Source organism: Melanerpes formicivorus, unplaced genomic scaffold, assembly GCF_026170545.1.
Source record: "Melanerpes formicivorus ecotype bairdi unplaced genomic scaffold, bMelFor1.0.p_v2 SCAF_142, whole genome shotgun sequence".
In the NCBI taxonomy this organism is placed as follows: domain Eukaryota; kingdom Metazoa; phylum Chordata; class Aves; order Piciformes; family Picidae; genus Melanerpes; species Melanerpes formicivorus.
The window spans coordinates 647,767-673,168 of record NW_027142494.1 but is presented as its reverse complement, the minus strand read 5'-3'; the positions used below and the strand labels follow the sequence as shown (position 1 = coordinate 673,168).

General features: G+C 51.6%; 3 protein-coding genes across 3 annotated transcripts in view; all 3 read right to left on the bottom strand.

Annotated features, from left to right (window-relative positions):
- The window catches only part of LOC137456879 (olfactory receptor 14A16-like), a 34,565-nt gene extending 25,123 nt beyond the window's left edge, over positions 1–9,442 (bottom strand). The window contains exon 1 of the mRNA XM_068168568.1: positions 9,373–9,442. The gene's annotated coding sequence lies outside the window, so the exon portion shown is untranslated. The remainder of the gene's footprint in view (positions 1–9,372) is intronic.
- Positions 1–25,402, bottom strand: part of LOC137456910 (zinc finger protein 585A-like) — a 269,157-nt gene that overhangs the window by 196,723 nt on the left and 47,032 nt on the right. The gene's annotated exons all lie outside the window — the stretch shown is intronic.
- On the bottom strand, positions 8,083–16,935 carry LOC137456901 (olfactory receptor 14A16-like). The gene is made up of 5 exons (XM_068168590.1): positions 16,917–16,935; positions 16,699–16,797; positions 8,901–9,041; positions 8,714–8,789; positions 8,083–8,638 (listed from the first exon to the last, which is right to left on the bottom strand). Exons 1-5 carry the CDS (start codon positions 16,933–16,935, stop codon positions 8,083–8,085), a joined length of 891 nt encoding a protein of 296 aa, XP_068024691.1.

Genomic DNA, 25,402 nt, shown 5'->3' with positions numbered 1-25,402 from the left:
AGCTCCCTGCCCCAGGGAGATTCCTCTCAGGTGTCCTGCACAGGCTCATTGCAAATGTTGCTGTCTGCTCCCATCACCCTTCCTGGGCTGTGCCCTGAAATGTGCACAGAATCATCAGAGAGGTTCTTGTTCCTTGGGAAAGGCATCTTCAGGAAGGCCAAGAAGGCGGCTGGGGCATAGTCCAGGCTGGTCACCCTCAGCACAGTTGTGGTGCTGGGTCAAAAGTGATAGGTCAGACACTCCTGCAGCCATCTGCAGGCCCTTGAAGGACAACCGAGAGATCATCAAACCTGTCTGGGTAGGGGCAAGAAGGAGATGTTTGGTCCCTGGACCTCAGCCAGGTCTTTGCATGGTCTCCCATGGTCTCTGTAGAGCCAGACTGGGGACAGAAGGACTGAAGGAATGGATGAGGTGTTGGATGGGAAGGTGGGTAGTGGATCAAGCCCAAAAGTCACCAGGGCAGAGTCCTCCTGGCAGCCACTTCCCAGTGGCATCCCTTAGGGCAAGCCCTTGGGCCAGCACTGTGCAATCTCTTCATCAGCTCCCTGCACCTTCTGACCCAGGGCCTCTGCAGCTCCTTTGGGGATGAGGCCAAACTGGGCACAGGCCTTGAGGGAACTCCTCTGTTTAACCCTGCCCTGAGCAGGGTGATTGGACAAGATGATGTGCAGGAGCCTCTTCCACAGATCACCAGTACAGAGACAGCAGCTCCTTTGAGGAAGGTTTCTCCACTCAGAGCCTTGGTAGGAAATCTGCCAGATGGATTGGATGAAACTTTGATCTGCTCAGGCTCTGGCCACAAGGAGAGTGATGGTTGGGTGTGGGATCATGTGGTCAGTTGTGTCTCAGGAGCTCATCATTCAGTAGGAAGCCAATGAGTGTGAAGGGGTTATGATGTCACTTCTGCCTGGGGACGGGATTGGCCAGCAGCAGAAACACAGATGGAAAGGGACTGTGAGGTTTTTTCTGTCTGTGAGGAAGAGGTTATTAGTTTATGAATATGAAATATGAATTATAGTAATAGTAGTTTTATTAATCACTAAAATTATTAATAAGCAATGAATCACCATTTTATCTAGATAATCTAGTGAACAATTGTGAAATACATCCCATAAGTGGTTTAGTATTTATAATTTGGACTCAATCAGGATATTTAATTTCTATTGCTAGAATGCAGGCTGCAATTCCACTGCTTGTCCACCAGATGGTGACCTGACTCTGGCAACTGCTAAGTATATACAGAGCTCTTACACTGTGTATCAGAGGACTGGACTACAAAGATTATCCTGCTAGACTCAAGTGCTTTGAACTGTTAGTGAGTACAAAGCAGGTGGAAGGTACTCTGTGTCCTTTGTTTGTAGCAAGGTTAGGCTCTGGCAGACTGCTGACTCCTGGCTGGTCCAGACAGTGACAGTGGGTGGCAACCTTCTCCCTTCCATGGCAGCAGAGAGGGAATGGACCTTAGGCTAACTGTTAAGCAGTTTCCCTTAGCAGGACTTGGGCAGCTCCCTCTGGACGGCAGGGAGCAGTAACGCAGGATCAACCCAGCAGGGGTCAGCCCTCACAGAGTCAGCCTGCATGGCAGGGCAGGGCCACAGTTCCCAGTAGGCAGGCTTGGAGGTTTCCAATAGAGCGCAATGGCAGGTGGGGCTGGACCCGGCAGGGGTCAGCCTGGTAGCAACAGGCTTCGGGGCTGGCGTGGATGGCCCCGGGGAAGAGGCACAGGTGCATGAAGCAGCAGCTTCCCCTTTGCTTGGCTCGAAGGAGCGGCCGGACCCTTATTGGAGTAGTTCTGGCTTTGGGGCACAGGGCACAAATGGTGCTCTGGATTCCCCTGGGGTTCACAGGGCACAGAGCAGCAGAAGTAGTGACTCCTATCCTGTGATGGCAGGGTTACACAGGCATGAGGCTGCCACTGCTCCTGCTCTCTGAGCTGACACACAAAGGGTTGTGCCTCTTGTCAGTCTGCTGCTTCCGGCTGAGGCAGATGCTTGCACTGCTGGACTCGGCTAAGTCCCTTCCCTGGCAGCTGGGCAGATCTTACCCTCAGGGGTCCAGTCCTCTTGAAGGCACAGCAGGCTCTTCCAACTGGTGAGACTGGCAATGCAATGCAGTAGTTTCTCAGGCTCAGTGAAGGTCCCTCCTCAGGAGATACTCTCAGGGCTGAGGCTCAACAGGCCTGCCTGGCTGCTGGCTTCTCCTTGTCGTGCAGAGGCCACTAGTTTGCTTGCATATAGGAAAGAGAAGACTTAATAGCAATGAGCTCAATGGCAGAGGCTATGGCATGAGCTTTGTCCTCTCAAGCAAGGAGAGAGAACACAGTGAAAGAGGGCAACGTATTTACAAGCTGGGGTAATACTGATAGGTTTCTGGAGGCTGGATGTGGCCAATGGGCACTCTCCTAAACAACCGGCTGCAGCCTATGGGAGGCGTGAAGCTGGAATTATGCCATGCTTAACATCAGCACCAGCATCCCATGCCATGGGTGTGTGCAGGGGGCTGTGCCACCTTGGCCCTTGTTCCCCTCATGAAAGGAGGGGGAACTTGTCCATGTGCTGGGACAGGTTTCAATATCTGGGCATAATTCTGGGCATAATGTGCCTCCACCATGTAAGGGCATGGAGTGAGGGGGAGATCATCCTGGTTTCAGCCTTGATGGAGTTAATTTTCTTCACAGCAGCTCTTCTGGTGCTGTGTTTTTGATTTGTGACCAAGCCAGTGCTGAGAGCAGACTCTGTCCCCACTGCATGGATCAGTTGGGCAGACACGAGTGGCAACTTCGTCTACAAATTACACCACTTGCCCACTCCTCTCTTCCTCCTCCTTGCAGTAAGGACACTCATCATGGCCCAAGCACAAGCTCCTGGGGACCAGGTGCTGCTGAGATCCACTGGAAGTGCTGAAACACCACAGAACAAGGCAGGCTAAGCTCTCTCTTGTTTTCCATGGAAATGTAAGGTGCAGCAAACCTGAATGGGGCTGGGGCAGCTCTCCTCAGGTGGCTCAACTGCAATCCATGGCAGAAGAGAAAATGCAGACTGGATGCAGGGAGTCAATGGATCTACTCACCAGGAACCAAATGAAATGAGAATCTTTTACACCCATTTTACCAACCCTGAACACAAAAATTGTAACACAACAGCCTAACCAAATTCAGGTTGTGAGTGTAATTTCACCATGACCAAACCCATAAATAGGTTTTGTGTTTGGGGTTCCATGGACAGTCCTAAAAACAATCCCCATGCACCCCACAGGACACTGTGCACAGAGACCATGTACATGGATCCTGATATAGGCTGGGCAGGGACTGGCTTGAGAGCAGCCATGAAGAAAAGGCCTTGGGGGAGCTGGTGGATGAGAAGCTCAACAGGAGCCAGCAGTGAGCACTTGCAGCCCAGAGAGACAACCAGAGCCTGGGCTGCAGCCTGTGGATCCATGTTGATCAGTTACTTAGTTTGCAATAGGATCAATCTATAAGAACCCAAAAAGGGAGTGGTAATGAAATGTTGAGATGGCCTTCATGTCTGTGTGAGGCCCTGGAGGTGATGAGATGTGCAACCAAACCATGTGAGAAAGGATGGGAGTGAAAAAGAACCAAGTGCTGCATCCTTGAAGCAAATGAGAAAGGCAAGTGGGGAGAAGAGCCCCTGTTCAAATCCAGATGCAACAGGGAGCTGAGTGGGGATAGGCTGTGGGAAAGGGGAGTTTAACATTCACCTATGCCTGAAGAAGGAGCCACAGGCTCTGCAGGTCCGGGCCCCTTGGCTCCCCTTGCAGCCCTGGTCCTGCTCTCAACTGCTCTGTTAGTTTGTATCTCTGTCAGCTCTGTCCCCGTGTCTGTGTGCTTGTTGCTTCTCTCCAGGCACAGCCATGGAAAGAGATTTGAATTCAGGATCCCTTGCAGTCAAGGTCAGCCTTGTCCTTATCCACTCTGTCATTCAGAGGCTCTTGAATTGGAACACATTCTGCTGAATCACCTTGTAAGCCCCAGGTGGGCAGTGACAGCAATGGGGAGGTTGGGGAGGGTGAGGAGCAAAGTTGTCCACTCAATGTCAGCCATGAAGGACAGATGTTCCTGCAAGTGCAGATGTCCTGCTGAGACAGCCTGGGTCAGTGTCACTTGGGGAATTATCATCTCTGCTCTAAACTTGCAGAGACACAAACACCTCCTTAGGGCACTTGGCACTACAATGAACTTAGGTTCATTGCAGGAACCTCAGGTACTGAGTGAAGACTGAAGAAACTTCTTCAGAAGTCAGAAGGAAAACACAAAGTACCTTGAAGCACTGATTGGCCCCACTGAGAGCATTACCAACAAAGCCTCCCAAGGGCTCCTTAGAGCAGCTCAGTGGAGGCCATGATTGCAGCAGACAAAGACAAAGTGCAGGAGAGCAAACTCTGGGTTTGGTTTATGGAGCAGAAAGGCCAAACCCTGACCACAGTGCCTGGGCAGGCAGATCCTGTCCCTCATTTATGGGTCAAGGCTCCTCAGGTGCTGTGGGGTGTGGGATTTGTGATGCTGAGTGAAGGACAAGGGGATGACAGTCCCCAGCCTTCCTGGGGGTGTTTAAGGAGGCTCTGAGGACCCCCTGGTGCCTTAGGAAGTCTCCTCACAGCACTTGGTGGTGGATGATTGCCAGAGCCAAGAAGGCAAAGCCTTGGGTTCTCCTGATGACTTCCAGCCTTGCCAATGCCCATTGCCATCCCCACCACAGCTTGTCCTACACTGTCCCCCACCTGGGTTTGGTTTCTGCAGCAGAAAGGCCAAACCCTGACCTCAGAGCCTGGCAGTCAATTGCAGAGTCTTAAGCTAAAATTTCACTTCCCTGGCCTTGGTGGCAGAGGCAACTGCCATAGACAGAAGGAGAAAGACCTCAGTGCTGTTGAGCTTTCAGCCTTGCAGGTGGTGCTACACTGCCCCATGCCTGCAGCTCTTTCCCTTCATGGTCTTGACACCCAACTTGCTTTCCTTGCAGCTATCACCATGACATTTCTGTACCCTCCTGTGGCAATGCCAGTGATGAGCAGTGTGAACAATCTGGCAGTGTAGGTCTAGAGCCTGACATGGTGATATGCCATGCTCAGCACAAGTGCAGAAGTGGCTAGCAGTGTAGCAAACCAGTGCTGTGCCTGCAGCATGTAACTAGACATATGTATACCAGATATGAACACTGGCTCAGTTGGTAGCATGTAAGACCGTTAATGGGAAGGTCTTGAGTTCAAGCCTGCAGTGGGCAGTAGTGTCCTCCCTACTCTAGTCATGAGGTCTGTGGTGACAGGTTGGACTTTGATGATCTTTGAGGTCTCTTCCAACCTTAGTGATACTGAATACTGAATACTAAAGCAGGACACTGGTAGCTATAAACACAGAGAGAATAACAGGGAATAACAGGACACACAGCTGCATCAACAACCTCACGTGTCATTAGTAGTTTGACCAATAATCTATAACAGTATGATGTGTGGTCACTCGTGGGGATCCAATGAAGCGATGCCAACGATGCTTCCTGAGTCTATATAAGCTGTAGAAGTTCCCTTAATAAATGAACAATACTAGATCATACTGCTCATCTGTATTGACTCCATTCTATGTCACTGTGACCGTTTGAGGCTGTGCCTTTAAGAGAGGGACAGTGCTGGGACACTCTGACTGAATGTTTTGGAATAATAAGGAAAACAATCAGATATTCTAAACGAATTTCATTGGCAGATTGGTAGAGTGCAACTTTAAGTTTTGAGTTCAGTTGGACTCTTTCTCAGTTTCTCTCTGTCCTGCTTTTCCAGCCTGTCTGCTTCTGAGCAGCTGGAGTTCTGACCTTGGATAAAGATAAGCACTAATCCTACTAATAGGCCTACTAAAATTCTTCTCTCTTAATAACTGCCTTTTTCTCTCTTTCTAACCCTTTTTGGGAAAAAAGGGAGGGAGGGGGAGAGAGTGGGGCACAGGGGGGGAACCCTCCTCTGTCCGGAGGAGGGAATTTCGTTCCTGTATTCTTTTTTTTTTCCTTGCTGTATATTTCTGCACATATATTGTAAATACTGTATATATTGTGTATATTTAACCTGCCTTTCCACATTGCTTGTAAAATATAGCATTCCTTCCGCTTCTCTGGCTGAGTTAGCTGTGGGTTTTTTCCTCTTTGTGGGGGAGAGAAAGCTAGGCCTTCTCTCTCAACCCACTACAGTCACCGACAGCTTGGAAGGTTCAGAGTGGAGATGAGGCCAAAGAAATGTCCCTCCGAGGGCAGAGCTGCTATGCATGAGGCCATCCAGAGGTGTCAGGAAATGGCAGGGAGAGCTGAGACAGCTCAGGGAAGGGATGGAAATGGCAGGGGGAGAGCTGGGTGGGTGCAACCATTTTAGGCTGTGCTTTTAAGAAAGGGACAGTGCTGGAACCCTCTGTCTGAATATTTTGAAAACATTCAGATATTCTAAATTAATTTCATTGGTAGATTGGTAGAATGCAACTTTAAGTTTCAGTTCTGCTTGAGTCTCTCCATCAGTTCCAGTCTGTTCTGTCTCTTCAGCCTGTCTGCTTCTGAGCAGCAGTGGCAGGACCTGTTAACCTTGAGATAAGAAAACTAATCCTTGCATGCGCTTTTGAGCCTAACAAGAATTTCCTCCTTAATAATTACCTTTTCTCTCTCTCTAACCCTCTTGGGAAAAAAGGGAGGTAGGGGGAGAGAGGGGATACAGGGGGGGAACCCTTCTCTGTCCAGAGGAGGGAGTTTTGTTCTGTATTACTTTCTTTGCTGTGTATTTCTGTATATATTGTAAATACTGTATATTGTGTATATATAACCTGCATTTCATCCTGCTTGTAAATACAGATTTAATTCGTCTTGCTTCTCCGACTGAGTCAGCTGTGGTTTCTGTCTTTGTGGGGGAGGGAGAACTGAACCTTCTCTCACCACCACAGGGTTAAAAAGATCAAATTTGTAATGGGATAAGGGCCAGAATGTACTACAATGGGGCCAGGGGATCCAAACTGTGCTAGATCAGGGTCTGTACTGGAAGGGAACCAAGGGATTAAGTTTAGAATAAGCCTTGCCCAGTTTATACTGGTAGGAGATAAGGGCATCCAGTTCATAGTGGGACAAGGCCTAAGGTGTACTTGGAGGGGTAAAAGGGAGCTGGTTTAGACTGGGACAGGGCCCACACTGTACTGGGAGGGCATTAGGTGTCCAAACTGTACTGGAATGGATGCTATCAGTCCTGGGGGAAGCCAGGGAATGCCTTTTGTACTGGGATGGGACCCACACTGTAGTGGGAGAGGGCAAGACAATCCAGTTTATTCTGGAAGGAGGCCACAGCTATGCTGGGAAGAGTTCAGGGTATGTAGTTTTTACTGGGAAGGGGCACAGTCTGTACTGGGAAGGTGGTCATGTTACTGACTTTGCAGTTGGAGAGATTCATTTGATACTGGAACCTATGCAGGGCTTCCAATTTGTTCTGGGATGAGTCTCAGACTGTACTGGGATGGGATCAGGAAAATTAGTTTATACTGGGACAAGGACAAGTTTGTATGTGGAAGGCTTAAAGGGACCCAGGTGAGGTGAGGCTCAGTTTCTAGAGGGATGGGATCAGGGTATCCAATTTGTACTGTGATGTGGCCATTCTAGACTGGGAGGGTCAGAGTATGAAATTTATGCTGGGACAGGTGGAGCTGATATGGGAAAGAATCAGGATCAGTTTGTACTGGGGTGAGGAGCAAGTTTGACAAGAAGGTGTTCAGGAGATCAAATTGGCAAAGGAAGGTGCCAGCCTCTATTAGGAGGGACCAGGGGTCCAGGGAGTGCTGATGCTCCCTGGCAGTGAGGCTGTGCTGGGATTCTCTTCTCTGCCAACTCTGCATGCAGGAATTGTCCCTAAAGCTCTGGGAAAGGTCCTTTATTTTGTTTAACCAAAGAAGGAGCAGAGGTCCTGTTACATGAATTCTCAAAGGGAAAAGCAAAGCAGACAGTGAATTAGAAAGGTGATGACAAAGAGGAAAAATCCACCCCTACCACCAAAAGATATAGAAGCCAGGCTGGGCCTGCACGGAGTGACATCAGAACTGCTCTGCAGGAGAAGACAAAGAGTTTATTGCTTCTGAAAGCATCCAGGGATCAGTTTTCTCAGGACATCCTTGATCTCCTGGTTCCTCAGGCTGTAGATGAGAGGGTTCACTGCTGGGGGTACCACTGAGTACAGAACTGACACCACCAGGTCCAGGGATGGAGAGGAGATGGAGGGAGGCTTCAGGTAAGCAAAGATACCAGTGCTGGCAAACAGGGAGACCACAGCCAGGTGAGGGAGGCAGGTGGCAAAGGCTTTGTGGCGTCCCTGCTGAGAGGGGATCCTCAGCACTGCCCTGAAGATCTGCACATAGGACACCACAATGAACACAAAACAGACAAACACAAAACAGCCACTGGCCACAAGAAGCCAAAGTTCCCTGAGGTAGGATGTGGAGCAGGAGAGTTTGAGGATCTCGGGCACTTCACAGAAGAACTGCTCCACAGCATTGCCCTGGCAGAGGGGCAGGGAAAATGTATTGGCTGTGTGCAGCAGAGCATAGAGAGCCCCACAGGTCCAGGCAGCTGCTGCCATGTGGAGACAAACTCTGCTGCCCAGGAGGGTCTCATAGTGCAAGGGTCTGCAGATGGCAACATAGCGATCATAGGACATGATGGTGAGGAGAAAATACTCTGCTGAAATGAAAAATACAAACAGAAAGACCTGAGCAACACATCCTGCATAGGAGATGTCTCTGATGTCCCTCAGGGAATTGGCCATGGATTTGGGGACTGTGGTGGAGATGGTACCCAGATCAAGGAGGGCGAGGTTGAGGAGGAAGAAGTACATGGGGGTGTGGAGGTGGTGGTCCCAGGCTATGGTGGTGATGATGAGGCCATTGCCCAGCAGGGCAGCCAGGTAGATGGCCAGGAAGAAGCAGAAGTGCAGGAGCTGCAGCTGCCTTGTGCCTGAGAATGGCAGAAGTAGGAGGAAGTGGGTGATGGAGCTGCTGTTGGCCATCTGATGCCTCTGGCCATGGAGACCTGTGCAAGGAGGAAAAAGGCAGTGACAAGTTAGGGCACACTTCTCTCAGCCTCATTGTAACCCCTGTCCCTGAGCTGCATAAGGAATGGATCAGCTCATTCCCCATCACTACCAACCAGGGATGGTTCATCCCAGCTTCAAATGCAGCAGAGACCCAGAATTGCCAGGAAGATTCCTCTGGTGTCAGACAGAAAATCACCAACAGCCCAATGCCAGGGAATGAGAGTCCCATGGAGAGGTGGAGAACCAGGGACCAGCTCTGCAGTGCTACAGAGACAGTGAAGGGAAGAGACAAAGGCAGAGGGGCTTGGGGTGAAGCCTTCTCCTTACCCAGCTCAGCTCTCTGCAGCTCACAGGATGGAACTGAAGAGCTTTTCTCCTCCTTCTCTGTGCACACTCCAGGAGCCTTCAGATGAATGTCAGCTGCCAAGGTTGTGACTCCTGACCTGGCGCCCATAGCTTTGAGGGCACTGCCTCTGCTGGGTAGAAGGGGAGAGCAAAAGGTTGCATTGGGAAATGTGTCTGCAGTGCAGAGAATGGCACAGAGGTGCCTGATCCCCCTTGCCAGGGCATCTCTGCCACCAGATTCCTCTCCCCCCGCTGCCCAAGTCCCTGCTGCCAGCAGCTGTCCCTGCCAGGAGCTGCTTCTCTCTGCCCAGCTCTCCTCCCTGTCCCTGCTGACAGAGCTCATCCCACCTGCTGTGTGCTCAGCTCTGCCCTGAAGACCCCTCCCAGCAGCAGGACACAGCCCAGGGGCAGCTCTGGGTGTGCAGGGGCTCAGGAGCAGATCAAAGGCTAATGAGAGTCTTCTCCAGAGTGGAGAAACAAACTCTAGTCTCACACAGCCCTCCCAGCACACCAAGGGGATCAACATTCAAAGCCAAGACTCCTTCCCTTCCAGCAAAATGCTGCCTTGGTGCTCTTCTGCAAAGCCTCCTCAGAAATGCCCAGGGGGGAGCCAGGACTGTGAGCAGCTCTGGCCAACACAGCTCCCTCTCCACAGCACAAGGACCCTGTCCTGCCCTGCCCTGCCCTGTCCTGCCCTGCCAGGGCTGTCTCCTGCCACCCACAGCTTCTCCCCACAACACTGTGTGGAGCTCTCTGGGCAGGCTGAGTGCTGAGCCTGACAGGCAGCAGAGTCCCTGACCCAGCACACAGCCCCTAGGCTGCAGGGACCTTGCTCTGAAGGACAGCCCTGACCACCCCTGCCTGCACCCCAGGGCTCCACAGCTCTTCAGAAAAGCCTGAAAAGAGCCTCTGCACAGGAAGATTTCCTTCCAGCCCCCACCAGCTGTGGCTCTGCCAGCTTTAGGAGATGCCTCCAGGAGCTGCACCTGCACTGCCCTGCCCCCACAGACTCACCATGTCAGTGCCTGCAGTGACTTCTCCTCCTGTCAGCTCTCAGTCACCCTCCTGGACGCCTCCAAGCTCTCTCTGCCTTCTTCATCTCGCTGAGATCCACTGGCAGTGCCCTCAGCCCTGCTGTGCAGAGCAGAGGAGCTGCTCCTGGGCACAGCTGACACTTTTCATTGCTGCCTACTTTCCAGCAGCTCACTCCAGCCATGGAGCTCAGCCCAGCTGAGCAGCAGAGGACCAACCCAAGGGCATTTTAATGACCCTCTGGTGGCTTTGGTGCCAGGTAAACATCAGAGACTGAGAGGAAGATGATGAAACCTCTCCAGAAGTTTCAGTCACTTTCAAACTCTGAAGTTTCTTCTTTTGTTGATGAGTCCCAGTGAGGACACTGCTGGGAAAGTGTCTGCAGGCTGTGGTTGGAGCAGAGAACTGGAGGCAGTGCTGAGAGGTCAGGACAAGCAGAGGAAGATGTCTCTGATGCTGAGCAAACCTGGAGGTGTTTCATTAATGCAAAGGGTCAAGCCCTGACCCCTGGTTCCTGAACAGGCAGATCCTGTCCCTGGGGTTCTTCATGGAGCAGTGAGATGTGGAGAGGAGCAATGTCAAGGGCGGGATTATGTCACAACCCCTCCCAGGCTCCTGAGGATGGACAAGGAGGCAATGAGGCCCCAGGGCTGCAAGGAGGAGTTGTCTCCTCAAATGCATCAGTGGCACAGACCACAGCCAGAACCAAAGGCAGGAAGAGCTTGGCTCTGCCAGGAGCCTTTCAGCTCTCCCACAGCCCTCTGTCATCTGCCCCTCAGGCTGTCCTCTGCTGCTGCATCAGCTGAGCCTCTTTCCCTGCAGGCTGTAGTCACCCAGCCAGCTGCCCCACCTTGCTGGCACCTTCCTTTGCTGCTCTCTCTCCATCCTCCCTGGCTCTTCCTTGAAACTCCAAGCCTTGGAGTGCTCCAGGCTCTTGCTGGGGGATGTCTTGCTGTGACATTTCTTTCTCCTCATCTCCAGTCTGGACCTCCCCAGCTGCACTTTGTGGCTTTGTTTCTTTCTCTTGCACTTTGTCACTGTGCAGAAAAGCTTCTCCAGGTCTCAAAGCACTCCCCAAGCACTCTCAGGCTACTCTGCTCTTGTCCTCACTCTTCACACCATTGAGCCCATGGCCTTCAGCCTCTCTCTACTGGTCATGTGCATGAGGCCTCTGAACACATCTTGGGAGATCTCTGGGCGCTCTCCAAGGTATTTGAAGATTTAGATGTGGTGGTCATAGGACAACAAAGAGACCAAGTGCCCGATGTGCCTTCAAGAGGACTGGACCCCCGAGGGTGAGATCTGCCCAGTTGCCAGGGAAGGGACATAGCCGAGTCCAGCAGTGCAAACATCTGCCTCAGCCTGAAGCAGCAGCCTGAGGAGCTGCACAGAGCAGGAGCAGCATTTAGCTGCATGGCTGTGTGACCCTGCTGCTGCAGGAGAGAAGAGGAGTCGCTGCTTCCACCGCTCCATGCCCTGTGAACCCCAGAGGAATCCAGAGCACTGTTCATGCCCTGTGCTCCAAAGCCAGGACTGCTCTGATAGGGTCCTGCCTGCACTTGTTTTTTCCAGGGCTGTTCTCATTCCACTTCCACCCTCTCCTGCTGAGCCCCTGTGTTGGGGCAAGGCCTGAGTGCTCTGGCAGCTTGGGCACCATCCTGCTGCGTGGCAGTCCCATGACCACAGGCAGACACAGGCCATGGGAACTTCTTTGGCTCAGATGGCCTCCACAAGAGCAGTTCCACACAGACAGGTGATCTGCTTAGGGCACTGTCTGAAGGCTTAGGTCTTCTTCCAAAGTTTCCTTCAAGAGCATGCCCAAGAAGTTGCCCACCAGATGCAAACAGCAGGGAACAGCTAAAGTGTCGAGTGTGCAGGGCTGGGGCACACAGCAGTGTCCTCACACAGACAGGCCTCCTGCAAGTGACCTGAAGGATCAGCAGAGAAGGGTCTGGACTGTGTCTGTGTTCACTGGACACCCTGGAGAAGCTGTCCCAGGGCAGTCATCCTAGACTGGGCTTCACAACCACTGTTTCCAGCAGCAGCCTCACACTCAGCTTGGATAGACTCTTAGTCCCTCCACAGGAGGACATGGCCTCAGGAGGTCAGCAGTGCCTGTTTGCATTGTGCAGATGAGATGTCAGCAGATGAGCTGAGGTGAATCTGAGTGAGCAAATACCATCAGCTATTGCTGGGGGTGCCAAGGCACTGGAGGTGTGAGGAGCCCCTCCCAGCCTCTGGCAGGGGCAGCAGAAGGCCAGGGAGACTCTCTGACTGCTGCAGGGCAGGGTCTGTGTGAGTGATGAGGAAAGACTGCCTCTGAACATCCCACAGTCCATTAGGGGTCTGTGAGGCCAGCTCAATTGTGGACACCTGACAGAGCTGGGACATTGCTGTGTGTCACTCCAGAACAAACCCTACTGGCCCAGGGAGATTCATCTCAGATGGCTTGGGCAGGCTGCTGTCTGCACACATCACCCTTTCTGGACTGTGCCCTGAGATGTGCACAGAGCCATCCCAGAGGTTCTGGGCTCCTTGGAAAAGGCCTCTTCAAGAACACCAAAAAGGAGGATGTGGAACATTGCAGGCTGGTCACCATCAGCACAGTGCCTGGGAAGGTGAAAGCTCAAACACCTCTGCAGCCATTTGCAGGCCCTTGCAGGACAAGAGAGGTATTGCTGAAGCCATATGAGCAGGGGCAAGAAGGGGATGTTTTGTGCCTGGACCTTAGCCAGGGCTTTGCCATGGTCCCCCATAGCCTCCTTAGAGCCAGACTGCTGAGAGCAGGAGTGCAGACATGGATGAGGTGGTGGCTGGGGGGTGGATCATGCCCAAATGTCACCAGTGGAGAGTCCTCCTGGCAGACATTTCCCAGTGGCATCCCTCAGGGCAAGCCCTTGGGCCAGCAGAATGGAATGTCTTCATGAACTCCCTGCACCATCTGACCCAGGACCTTTGCAGCTCCTCTGCAGATGAAGCCAAACTGGGCAGAGCCCTTGAGGGACCTCATCTGCTTAACCCTGCCCTGAGCAGGATCATTGGACAAGAGGATGTGCAGGAGTCTCCTCCACAAATGCAGCAGGACAGAGCCAGCAGCTTCTCCACTCAAAGCCTTGGTAGGAAATCTCCCAGATGGATCTGGTGAAACTTTGATCTGCTCAGGCTCTGGCCACAAGGAGGCTGAGGGCTGAGTGTGCAATCCTGTGCTCAGTTGTGTCTCAGGAACTCACCATTCAGTAGGAAGCCAAGGAGTGGGAAGGGGGAGGTGAGGCCACTTCTGCCTCCTGAGAGGATTGGCCAACAGCAGGAACACAGCTGGGAAAGGGACTGTGAGGTCAGTTGTGTCTGCAGGAGGTGATAGGGCAGCCCTGGGCTCATGGCTGGCAGATGGGCAGAGTGATCTGGGAGATGCCCTCTGCCAAAGGGCTCAGTGCAGGAAGGGGCTGATGGTTTGGTTGCTGTGTCTCTGCTGCCTGAGTACCTGATGGGACAGCAGCAGGCACAGGGCTTGGTGATGTCTCTGCAAGAAACTGCAAGGCCAGCAGCCTTGGGAGCTCCTGGTGAGGTAGGAAAGAGCAGGAGAGAGGAACACTGCCAGATGGTGCAGCCTGGCAGGTGCAGATTGGCCATGAGGAGCAAGAAACCTCTCTCAAAGGGTAGTGCTGTGGCCCGAGAAGTTCTCAAGCAGGAGTCTGGGATCAGCCCTTCTCTTTGTGTCCCAAGGAGCAGAGTGTGAGTGTGGGCAGGTGTCAGTGAAGGCATGGAAAGGCCAAGGTGGGGAAGTGAGATGAGTGATTGCAGCCTGCAGGGCAGGAGAAGCAGCTGTGAGACAGTGCAGGACAAAGCTGTGGGAGAGCTGGCAAAGGGCAATGGCAGTGGTGGGAGTGATGAAGAGAAGCCAAAGCTGTGCCCTCTTGACTCTGGCAATTCTCTGCCCCCAAGGCCTGTGAGGAGATGTTGTCTTAGGGCACTGGGAGGGCCTCACTGCCTCTTTCCACAGCCCCAGGAAGGCTGGGGACTGTCAGGCCCTTATCCTCCACTCAGCATCACAAACCCTACAGGAATCCTAAAGGAAGGCTGGAGAGGAGCTTTTCATGAAGGTGTCTGGTGACAGGACAGGAGGGAAAGGTTTGAAGGTGAGGAAAAGGAGGTTTAGACTGGGTCTTAGGAATAAGTTCTTCTGTATGAGGGTTGTGGAACTCTGGAATAGGCTTCCCAGGTAGGATGCCCTCTCCTGAGGGTGTTGAAGGCCAGGCTGGATGAGGCCTTGAGCAGCTGAGTCTATTGGAGAGGCATCCCTGTCTATGGCAGGGAGGTTGGAGCAGAGGAGCTCTGAGGTCCCTTCCAACCTAGGCCATGCTATGCTGCTATGAAACCCACACCCCACCCCCACTGCACCTGAAGAGCCTTGACCCACACATGTGGGACAGGATCTGCCTTCCCAGGTGCTGTGCTCAGGGCTTGGCCTTTGTGCTCCACAAACCAGAGCCAGAGTTTGCTCTCCTGCACTTTGCCTTTGTCTGCTGCAATCACAGCCTCTCCTGAGCTGCTCTAACGAGTCCCTGGGGAGGCTTTGGCAGTAACAAGCCTCAGTGGGGCCAATCAATGCTTCAAGGTACTTTGTGTTTTGCTTCTTGCTTCTTGCACAGTTTCTTCACTCTTCTCTCAGTACCTGAGGTTCACGGAATGATTCCCAAGTGCCCTGAGGAGCTCTTTGTGTCTTTGTTGTTTACTTCCAGATTTCAAAGTGCACCTCACAAAGCTCAGATTTTAATGGTAAACTATTTGATTCTCTCTCAGATGAGGGCAGAGGTGACAGCAGCATCCACCAAGCCAGAATGATGCAGGCTGTCTGCTCAGGGGGTCTGGACTGGGAGGAGAAGATGTCCTTTGAGGGCTGACATTGAGTGGACAACTTTGCTCCTCACCCTCCCCAACCTCCCCATTGATGTCCCTGCCCACCTGGGCCTTACATCCCTGCTCCTTGCATGAGACTTCTTCACTGCTCTCTGCAGCTGGAGCTCACAGCTCCATGGCACCAGCTGCCCCCTGCTCTCCTTACGGAACTGCCTGCACACAGCCACAGAAGAACTGTTGCTCTTTGGAAGCTAAGCAAAGCCAAGGCTGAGAAAGTTGCCTCAGCAATCCAAGCCCTCTGGAACCATCTGTTCAGCACAAGCTGTCTCTCAGCAGCTTGCCTGTCCACAAGGATGAGGCAAAGCCAAGAAGTTCTGCCATGGCTGTGATTTCTCAGCCAGTCAAGAGTTCTTGAGAGTGAGAAGCAGATGAAAAGGTTGGATCCTAGCAGCCCTTCCTCATGAACCAATCCTGAATTCAAATCTCTTTCTATGGCTGTGCCTGGAGAGAAGCACCAAGCACATGGACACAGGGACAGAAATGGCTGATTCCAGTGGAACATAGAGCCCCCCCCAACATGGTGACAGCAAAGATGTCTGTCCAAAGACAGAGAGAGGTAGAGAGGTGGTTGGCAGAGGCTGCCCTGGAGTTCAGTTTCCTTCTGCTGGAGCTCAGGGCAAACACTCACAAAGCTTCAACATTCTCAGAGGATGAGAACTGAGCCTGGAGAAGTCTGACTTGGTGCTGGCCCTTGGTGCAGGTTGTGCCTGAGAGATGTCTGCCTGGGGGAGATGCTGGACACAGCTGCTGTGATCCAGGAGAGCTCCAAGGCTCTGGCTTTAGGGTCACTGTTTTTAAAGGGGAAGATCATTGACTTTCATCAGGTGTTTCTCTGATCTGGAGAACCTTGGATGCTGAATCATCCTGGGATCTTTTGCCACTTGCACAGACCCTGAAGTTTTTGACCTTCAAAGTTTTCTATCAGCTCCCTGTTGGCTGTGATCCAAGCACAGATGCACTGAGCTGAGCATGGCCTCAAAGAAGGATCTGGACAAGATCTTGAAGAAGAATTTCCTGAAGAATAATTTGAAGGAGCCAAGTCTCAGCCTTGAGGAAGAAGAGAAGTGGTTGATGAAGACATGGCTGAGGACAGCAAGGATGAAGTATATGAGGATTAGGAGGAGGATGACAATAATTATGAGGTGGACTAAGGGGATGTGGAAGAAGAGGAGGATGATATGGAATAGGACAAAGAACAGAAGGAGGAGGAATATGAAGAGGAGGAAGATGGGAAACCCATATCAGCCCCTCTGTGACACCCAAGCAGCCATATCAATGCCCTCAGGGTGGGCAAGGCTTCCCACTCAGCTTGGAGCTGCTGAAGCCCCACTGCCCCCAGCCCAGTGCCCAGCCCAGTACCTCTGTTTGTGGTGACTGTGCTATGAGCTTCACTCTCAGCTCCAACCTCATCTGGCATTGCTGCGTCCACAGCCAGAAGCAGCCGCACCTCTGAGCTGCCTGAGGCAAGAGCTTCACTCAGATAGCTACTCGCAGCCAGTACCACTGCACCCACACCGGTGCTATCCCTTCCCCTTCACAGTCTGCAGCAAGGGCTTCATCTGCAGCTCCTTCCTCACCTGGCATATTCACCCCCATGCCGGTAGCCAGTGTGCCCCAGGGGACACAGCAATACACTGACACCAGCACTGCCAGGCCAAACAAGCTCCCCCTGGGGAGCTTTTTCCAGCAGCTTGAACTGAAATCTCCTCTTTTACACCTTCTTTCCTCAGAAGCAAATGTGCCCCTGCCCTTCTCAGCACCAGCCAGTGCTGAGGAGAGTAATGACAGTGCTGAGTCAGCACAGCCACTGCCACTACTACAGCTGGGCTGGGATTTGGCTGCTTTCCCTCCAACACTTTGGGCTTGCTAGAGGTAAAAGAAAAACCTCATCCCACGGATAATGCCTAATTAGAATGGAAACCCCAACCCTAATAAAGTATTGTCTCTTGCTGCTTTTTCTTTGACCTTTCTTTCCCCAAAGGCCACTTTTGGAGGCATTTCTTCCCAGGACCAGGGCTGGAGCCATGTGCCCACTTCAGGGAGCTGTCCTTGAGGGGTCTTAGGAGAGTCTTGAAGGTCAAGTGAGGGAATCAAAATAACTCATGTAGCCATTCAACAGGATCCTTTAATAACCTGCATGGACACGGAATGGATCACTCCAAAGCTTACACGTGCTTGTCCTGGAGGCACCAGTCTGAACATGCCCAAACACAAAACCCCTTGCACCCCCTCCCTGTGGAGCTGGGGTGTTCAGCACAAAACTAGACAAGTGCAAAGTGCTGGTAAGTCTGCAAAGCTGTCCAGGCCCAGGCTTGTCTAGGCAGGTCCTGTGGTTGAGGGAAATGAAGGGCACAATTTGCAGCTGTGCCTGGCCATCTGCCATGCGTATGGACTCCCTGTGCAGCTTCCCATGGTTTGGGCAAACTTTATTCTGTAGATTGAACTATCTTGTTCCTCTCTTTCTTTCTCTTCTGCCATTGGCCATTATTGTCTTCAGCACCTTATTAATCCAAGCCAAGATGGTGAACAATTCTCCCTTGTACTACCAAGAACCTCTGGGCTTGCCAAAGCCTGTTTTGTCCACATGAAACCTGAATGCTCTGTAGCTGCAGCTGGTGAATGCTGCTGGACTGGAAAGCAGCCTCTGCATGCCTGCTGCCTGAGTCTGCAGCCAGAAAGCTGCTTTGCTCCACCTGTGACACCTGAGGTGCTGTTGCAAGCTGCTGGAGCCGAAGTGAGACAAATGAGAACTGCTCATCCCACCCTGAGCACTGGAGAACTGCCAACTTCTTGCCCGGCTGGCAAGCTGCCCTGCGAGCCCATGAGCCACAAGCCGCTCACTCAGAGCCCCAACAAGCTGCTGCAGCCTGAGATGAGAGCAGCTGCCTCTCGGCTCACAGAGAAATTCCACTCCAGGGGGAGACTGCTTCTCCCCTCCACACACACACTCTGCACAGCTCCTTTTCTGAACACCATGTTGCTTGCTTTGTTTCACTTGTGCAGACTGCACTCTGTGCTTTGGATCATAATTGCAGTGTCCAAAAATGTCCAGGTGGCAGTGCCCTGAGCACAAAGGCTGATTCCTATCAAGTCTCTTTGTACAGCTCTGTGCTGGCAGCCTCTGTAGCAGCCATAGAATCCCCTTGCAGGTGCACTGCCCTTGAGGCATTAGCTCTTTCCTAAACTGAATCAATGTTTAAAATATTCTGGTTTGATTAAACTGTTAAAGTTGTATTGAATGTGCATGTTGTGAAACACATTAACTACAACCAAACAGCTGTACCTGTGTGGGTGGTATCACAGTATCACATTAGAGGTTGGAAGGGACCTCAAGAGACCATCAGGTCTGACCCCCCCGATAAAGCAAGATCACTTAGGGTAGTCCACACAGGAGTGTAGCCAGGTGGGTTTTGAAAGACTGCAGAGAAGGAAACTCCACAGCCTCTCTGGGCAGCCTGCTCTAGTGCTCTGTCACCTGCACTGCAGAGAAGTTGCTCCTCATGGTGAGGTGAAGTCTTCTATGTTCAAGCTTGAACCTGTTGTTTCTCTCCTTATTGTTGTGCACCACTGAAAAGAGATTGCCCCCCCCCCACTTGACACCCTCCCCTCAGGTATTTATACACATTGCTGATACTTGATATTGATAAATTGATTTAAACTATTTTGATAATAATAAAGAATTAATATATTTGTATTAATATCTTTGTCTGCATAAATATTAACAATTCATAACAGTGCTAGACAAGGTTAACCATGTTCCTCATATAGGATTAGTAATACACATGCATTAGAATGATAAAAACTTATGTGAATAGCTAAAATCCTTCCATTCCTTGCTCTCTGCTGCCATCTTCTGTCCTTGTGTCAACATTGTAGTCAATGTGTCATCATCTATTTTTCCTGTTAGTCCTCTGCCAATCCCACAGGATTGTCCTCATCTTGGTACTGAGGCCCAGGTGTGTGAGACCCCATCCTGTTTTCCAGACTCAGCCTTATCTCTCTCTCTGATGTCTAGGACTGTGGTCTGCTGCCTTTATTTCCCTTCGCTCTGCCAAGCTTAATGGTTCCTTTATTGATGGCTGAAAGCTACTCCAACAAGTGGGAAAGTTTCTAGCAGTTAGTGAGGAGTTAATGAGTCTCCTTCCTTCAGATGTCTTGCTGAGAGTGCTGGGCAGGGCTCAGGTGAGGGACAGCTCTGAGGGGCAGGGGTTTTGTTGGGTCTAGGTTGAGGCCTGAGGTTAAGGTCAAAGGATCAATGTCAAGGGTAAAGGCTGGGGCCAAAATGAGCAATGGGAGGAGAGTCAGGGTCAGGAGTGGGTTTGGGAGGGGATGAGCTGTAAGAGATGAGATGCAGGGGGGGTTCAGCTCCACTGTGTTAGAGCAGGGGACTGAGTAGAGAGGATGGGAGGGGCCCAGTCTGTATTGTGTGGTGTGGTATTTTCAATTCAGACCCCAGGAAGACTCTCCCACTGCAGGGGACTGCACAGGGAAAGAGGGAGACACTTCCCTTCCTATGAGCCCACCAAGAGTGGGTTAGACATTCCACCTTCCAAATGTCAAGGTCCCACATAAGAGATTAAATTTCTTGGTGTGATGAAGAGGTTATTAATGTAGGAATATGAAATATGAATGATATAAATATTAATTTTTATTAATTATTAAAATTATCAGTAACCAATGAGTCACTATTTTATATCCATATCCTAGTGCACGATTGTGAAATACATCCCTGAAGTGGTTCAGTATTGATCATTTGGACTCAATTAGAATATTTGCAGAATTAATTTCTATTAATATAACTCAGGCTGCAATTCCACTGCTTGTCCACCAGGTAGCGACTTGATGAGACGCTGGCAGCTGCTTAACTCTACACAGAGGCATTACAATGTGTCAGAGGCTGGAACTAGGAATGTGCTGCTAGATGCAGGTGCTTTGAACTGAAGTCAGTGAGTGGGAAGCAGGTGGAAGATACACTGAGTCCTTTGCTTGTAGCACAGTTAGGTTGTGGCAGGCTGCTGTCGCAGGGGCTGGCTCCTGGGCTGATCTGGAGGCAACCTACTCGCTCCTGTGGCAGAGGGAAAAGAATGTAGGCTTGCTCGTAGGGAGGCTCCCTTCGCAGGACTCAGGCGGCTCCCTCTGGACAGCAGAGAGCAGTCCTGCAGGGTCGGCCTGGCAGGGCCGGTAGGACTGGTGCCAGGACAGGGTTGGCCCTCATGGGAATGACCTTTGGGGCCAGTAAGGGTGGCCCCAGGGAAGAAGCACGGCTGTGCGGAGCAGCGACTTCCCCTTTGCTTGGCTCAAAGGAGCAGGCAGGACCCTATCAGAGCAGTCCTGGCCTTGGAACACAGGGCAGGAATGGTGCTCTGGATACCCCTGGGTATCACAGGGCACAGAGTGGTGTAAGCAGAGGCTCCTCTTCTCATCACACAGTGGTGGGCTCATGCAGGCATCCAGCTAAGCACTGCTCCTGCTGACATGCTGGGTTGTGCAGCTCCTCAGTCTGCTGCTTCAGGCTAAGGCAGATGTTTGCACTGCCAGACTTGGCTAAGTCCCTTCCCTGGCAACTGGGCAGATCTTACCACTGGGCACGTGGGGCTCTTCCGACTGGTGAGGCTGGCAGTACAATGCTGTAGCTTCTCAGGCTCTCAGTGTTGGTCTCTCCTCTGGGCATACTCTGAGGGCTGAGGCTCAACAAGCCTGCCTGGCTGCAGGCTTCACAGCAAGGCTATGGCATGAGCTCAGTCTCCAGCAAGGAGAGAGAACCACCTGAAAGAGGGCAATGTATTGACAAGCTGGGGTAATACTGATAGGTTTCTGGATGTGTCCAATGGGCACTCTTGTAAACAACCGGCTGCAGCTTATGGGAGGCATGAAGCTGGAATTATGCCATGCTTGATATTGACACCAGCATCCCATGCCATGGGTGTGTGCAGGGGTCTGTGCCACCTGGGCCTTTTTGGACCCATCATGAAAGGAGGGGGAACTTGTCCATGTGCTGGGACAAGTTTCAATATCTGGTCATAATGTGCCTTCACCACAGCAGACCCAGTCTGTACTGGGAGAGCTCAGAGAGGTTCAGATTGTAGCTGGAGGGGGCCCCAGTCTGAACTGGGATGGCATTGGGGGATCAGTTTGCAGCAATGGGTCCTGGTCTGTGCTGGGATGGAATCAGGGTTTCAGGAGATGCACTTTGTACTGGGGTGAGACTCAAACTGTGCTGGGAGATGGCAATGGGATCCCATTTGTACCAGGATCAGGCCACAGCTGCCCTGGGATCAAGATATCCACTTTGTGCTGTGCTGGGTGCAGTTGGGACTGGGAAGGGGATCAACATTGCCAATGCTGCCTTCTCAATTCTGTTGGCAGCAGAGTGCAGGCCACAGTTTGCTGTCACCTGGAGGAGTGTGCAATACACCTGGAATCGACTGCCCCAGGGGTAGAAGCAGAGCTCCGCCATTTGTCATGAACTAATCCAGACTGCACTGGGAAGGCTGATTGCCCCTGAACATCTCCAGTACATCCATGACATCATTGTGTAGGGCCACAGGGCAGAAGAAGTGTTGGAGAAGAGAGAAAAAAATTATTCAGATGCTTCTGAAGGCTGAATTTGCTATAAAGAAAAGCAAGGTCAAAGGACCTGCTCAGGAAATTCAGTTCTTGGCAAGAAAATGGCAGGCTGGATGCTGTCATGTACCTATGGACATGGCCAACTGGATAGCAACCAAGTCTCCACAATCCAACAATGAGGAGACACAGTCTGTCCTAGGCCTTGTGGGGCTCTGCAGAGTGCATGTCCCAGGCTGCAGTCAGCTTGTGAGCCCTCTCTATCGAGTGACCTGAAAGCAGAATCATTGTGAGTGGGGCAACAAGGCTTTGAGCAGATCAAAGAGGAGGGAGCTGTGCAGTGGCCCTTGGGCCTATCTGAATGGCACCAGTGGTGCAAAATATCCTCTACACTGCAGCCAGGGAACATGGAGAGTTGTCCCCAATGGGTTCTTTTCACACACAACAGGAACTCTATCTCCCTGTGCTACTGGTAACAAATCAGACTGAGCTGGACCTGCTGTGGTGGTTTTAGGCTATGCCTTTAAAATCCAGTTACAGATTTTGAGCAGAAAAGTAGAAAACTAGAAACAAATCACTCTTGGGTGTCTAAAAGAAAAACAAAGATGATTCTAAACAAATTCATTGGAGAAATATCTGCCATGACCCAGGCTGTACCTAAACAATTCTTTCTCTTTTCTGATCTCTCTGCTTGCTTCACTCAGGAGAGCCTTCCCTATCGAGTGACCTGAAAGAAGAATCATTCTGAGTGGGGCAGTGAGCAACAACAAGGCTTTGAACAGATCAAACAAGAGAGAGCTGTGCAGGAGCACTTGGGCCTATCCAAACAGGACCATTGGTGCATAATGCCCTCTGCAGTGCAGATAGGGAGTGTGGTCTCACTTGGAGTCTCTGGAAGAAGACATCAGGTGAAACCTGAGGTCAGCCATTGGAATTTTAGAGTAGAGGATATGGAGGATCAGAAGCCCACTACACACCAACTGAGAAGGAGATCTTATCATCTGTTGTGTGTTTAAGGCACTGGGATATCTTAAACCATAGAGTAGAGGCCTCCAGAGGCTGGATAGGTCCAGGAGGTGGACAGGAAAGTGCAATCTTTTGTTGTTTCATTCCCATAAGCCCTGCATCTCTATACAAATGGACATTTCTCTTTGCTCTTCTCTTTTCCTCCCTCTCTGCTCCTGGGATGTTCACAGAGATTTAATGGGGTTTGGTGCAGGGGAGTGAGGCCAGGTTTGGCCATGGCAACGCTGCCAGTTGGAGCCTGGAGTGGCCTGGTCTGGCTCAGCCTGGAGCTGGCAAGCAGAATTTGCAGCTGCATCACTCAGGTATGGGGCAGGGCCAAAGAGGCATGGTGCAGGAGGGGGCATTTGCAGCCTGGGTGTTTGGCTCTGTTTGGAAGAAGGCTGTGGGAAGCTTAGATCTGAGGAGGTTTTTGGAGAGCCTCTGCTGAGGTGGACTGGATTTTGTGACTTTTCTATGCTCTGTACTGTAGGATGGAGTTATGAAGAGTACTTTCCATTCTCTCCAATCCTGTGTGGAAGGCTTTCTTGAACTACTTCAGAGAAAGGTCACAGAGCAGCTGCCTCATTCCTTAAACCCAAGACAGCAACCTAGGAAGGAGCTGGAGCTGCTTCAGAAGTAATGGGGACAGAAGCAGCTCTCCTCTCAGCACCCAGCTTGCCTGTGCTGCACTGGTTGTTCAGTGGGAACTTTCCCTCTCCACATCATGAGCCCAGCACTACAGGCAGTGAGTGAGCAGCACTGATTATGCAGTGAGCTGGACTGGGAAAACCAAAGCACCCAGGGATTCTGGGAGAGATTCTGGACTGGCCAGAGGGCAGGTTTCAGAGCATGGCCTGAGGAAGTAGTTGGTACCCAGGAGGCAGCACCATACAAGGAGTTATCTGAAGATGAAAGGCCTCATGCTCTGGTTACTGATGGATCCTGTTGGGTGGTAGGGAACCATTGGGGGTGGGAGCTGCTGAATGGAGTCCTACACAAGAAGTTGTTGAGGCCACTGAAGGAGAAGGTGAATTGAGTCCATATGCAGCAATGAAAGTATCCAACTGGCTCTGGAGATTGCTGAGAGAAAACTGTCTGGGACTTCATCTTTACACAGATTCTTGGAAGGTGGCAGTGGGAGAAGATCAATTGGCAAGGCAGAGGGAAGTCCATCTGGGCTGCTTCATTGTGGCAGGACCTTGCTGCTCGGGCAGGAAACATGGCTCTGAAGGTAAGCCATGGTGCTCCTGTGCCTAGGAGCTGTGCTCCTGAAGAACACCAAAACAATGAGCAGGTAGAGAAGGCTGCCAGAAGTGATGTAGCCCAAGTGGATCTCCACTGGGAGCACAAAGGTGAACTGTTTGTAGCTCAATGAGCACATGAAACATCAGGACACCTAGGTAGAGCTGCTATGCATGAGGCCATCCAGAGGGGTCAGGAAATGGCAGGGAGAGCTGAGACAGCTCAGGGAAGGGATGGAAATGGCAGGGGGAGAGCTGGCTGGGAAAGCAAGATTGGTGTCAGCAGCCTGAATGCAAAGACCTGAAGGCATGAGATAGTGTAGGAGAGGCTGCAGTAGGGATGGCCAAGGGATCTGGCAGGGTTGAGAGGCCCAACAGGACCAAGGCCTTTGTCCCCTTGGCTCTGGCACTTGCCTCTGCCACCAAGGCCTGTGAGGGAAAACTTTGCTTTGAGGCTTTGAGGTTCTTCTATTGCAAGGGCAGTGGTCGGGGCTTGGCCTTTCTGCTTCCTAGAACAAAGGCAAGTTTTTCTGCCCTGTACTTTGCCTTTGTCTCCCTGTAATCATGGCCTCTAACAAGCTGCTCTAATGAGTCCCTGGGGAGCCTTTGTCAGTAACAAGCCTCAGTGAGGCCAATCAGTGCTTCAAGGTACTTTGGAGTTTTCTTCTGACTTGAACTTCTTGAGCGGCTTCTTGGCAGTACCTTGGCAGAGTCTCCTGGCAGTACCTAAGGATGATGTAATCAGCCCCAAATACTCCATGGAGCTCATTAAATACTGCTGAACCTCTAATTATTGCCAAGGTTTCTGCAGCTAATTGGAGAGGTTTTTATTGCACAAAGTATCTGATAAAAAGTATTTTTAAAGGTACATTTCATTCCTTTTCAGCAGGAGTTGTCTCTTTGCAAGCAAACCACAGCAATCCTGTCAAGGTCCCACTGCTGTCAGTGCCCATCCTCACTCCCCACTGCCCTCAGCAGAGCCCTGAGCCACAGGTGAGGGACAGGATGTGCCTTGCCAGGGGCTAGGGGTCATGTCTTGGCCCTTTGGATCAAAGAAACCCCTCCAGGATTCCTCAGCAGCAGAGCCACCTTGAGCTGCTTGTCCTGACCTGTCAGCACTGCCTCAGTTCTCTGCTCTCACCGCAGCCTGGAGATGCTTCAGTGCCTCCAGTGAATCTTCCCTTGCATCCACTGTCTCCTGCTCTAACCAGACCCTGGGGACCCTTTCCCAGTATGCTTCATTGGGACCCATT

Coding starts and splice junctions, on each gene's coding strand:
- LOC137456901 (XM_068168590.1), bottom strand. Junction 9,042..16,698: donor CACAGTCACCACAAACAGAG/GTACTGGGCTGG, acceptor CTCCTTGCACAG/GTCTCCATGGCCAGAGGCAT. Junction 8,790..8,900: donor CTACCTGGCTGCCCTGCTGG/GCAATGGCCTCA, acceptor TCTCCACCACAG/TCCCCAAATCCATGGCCAAT.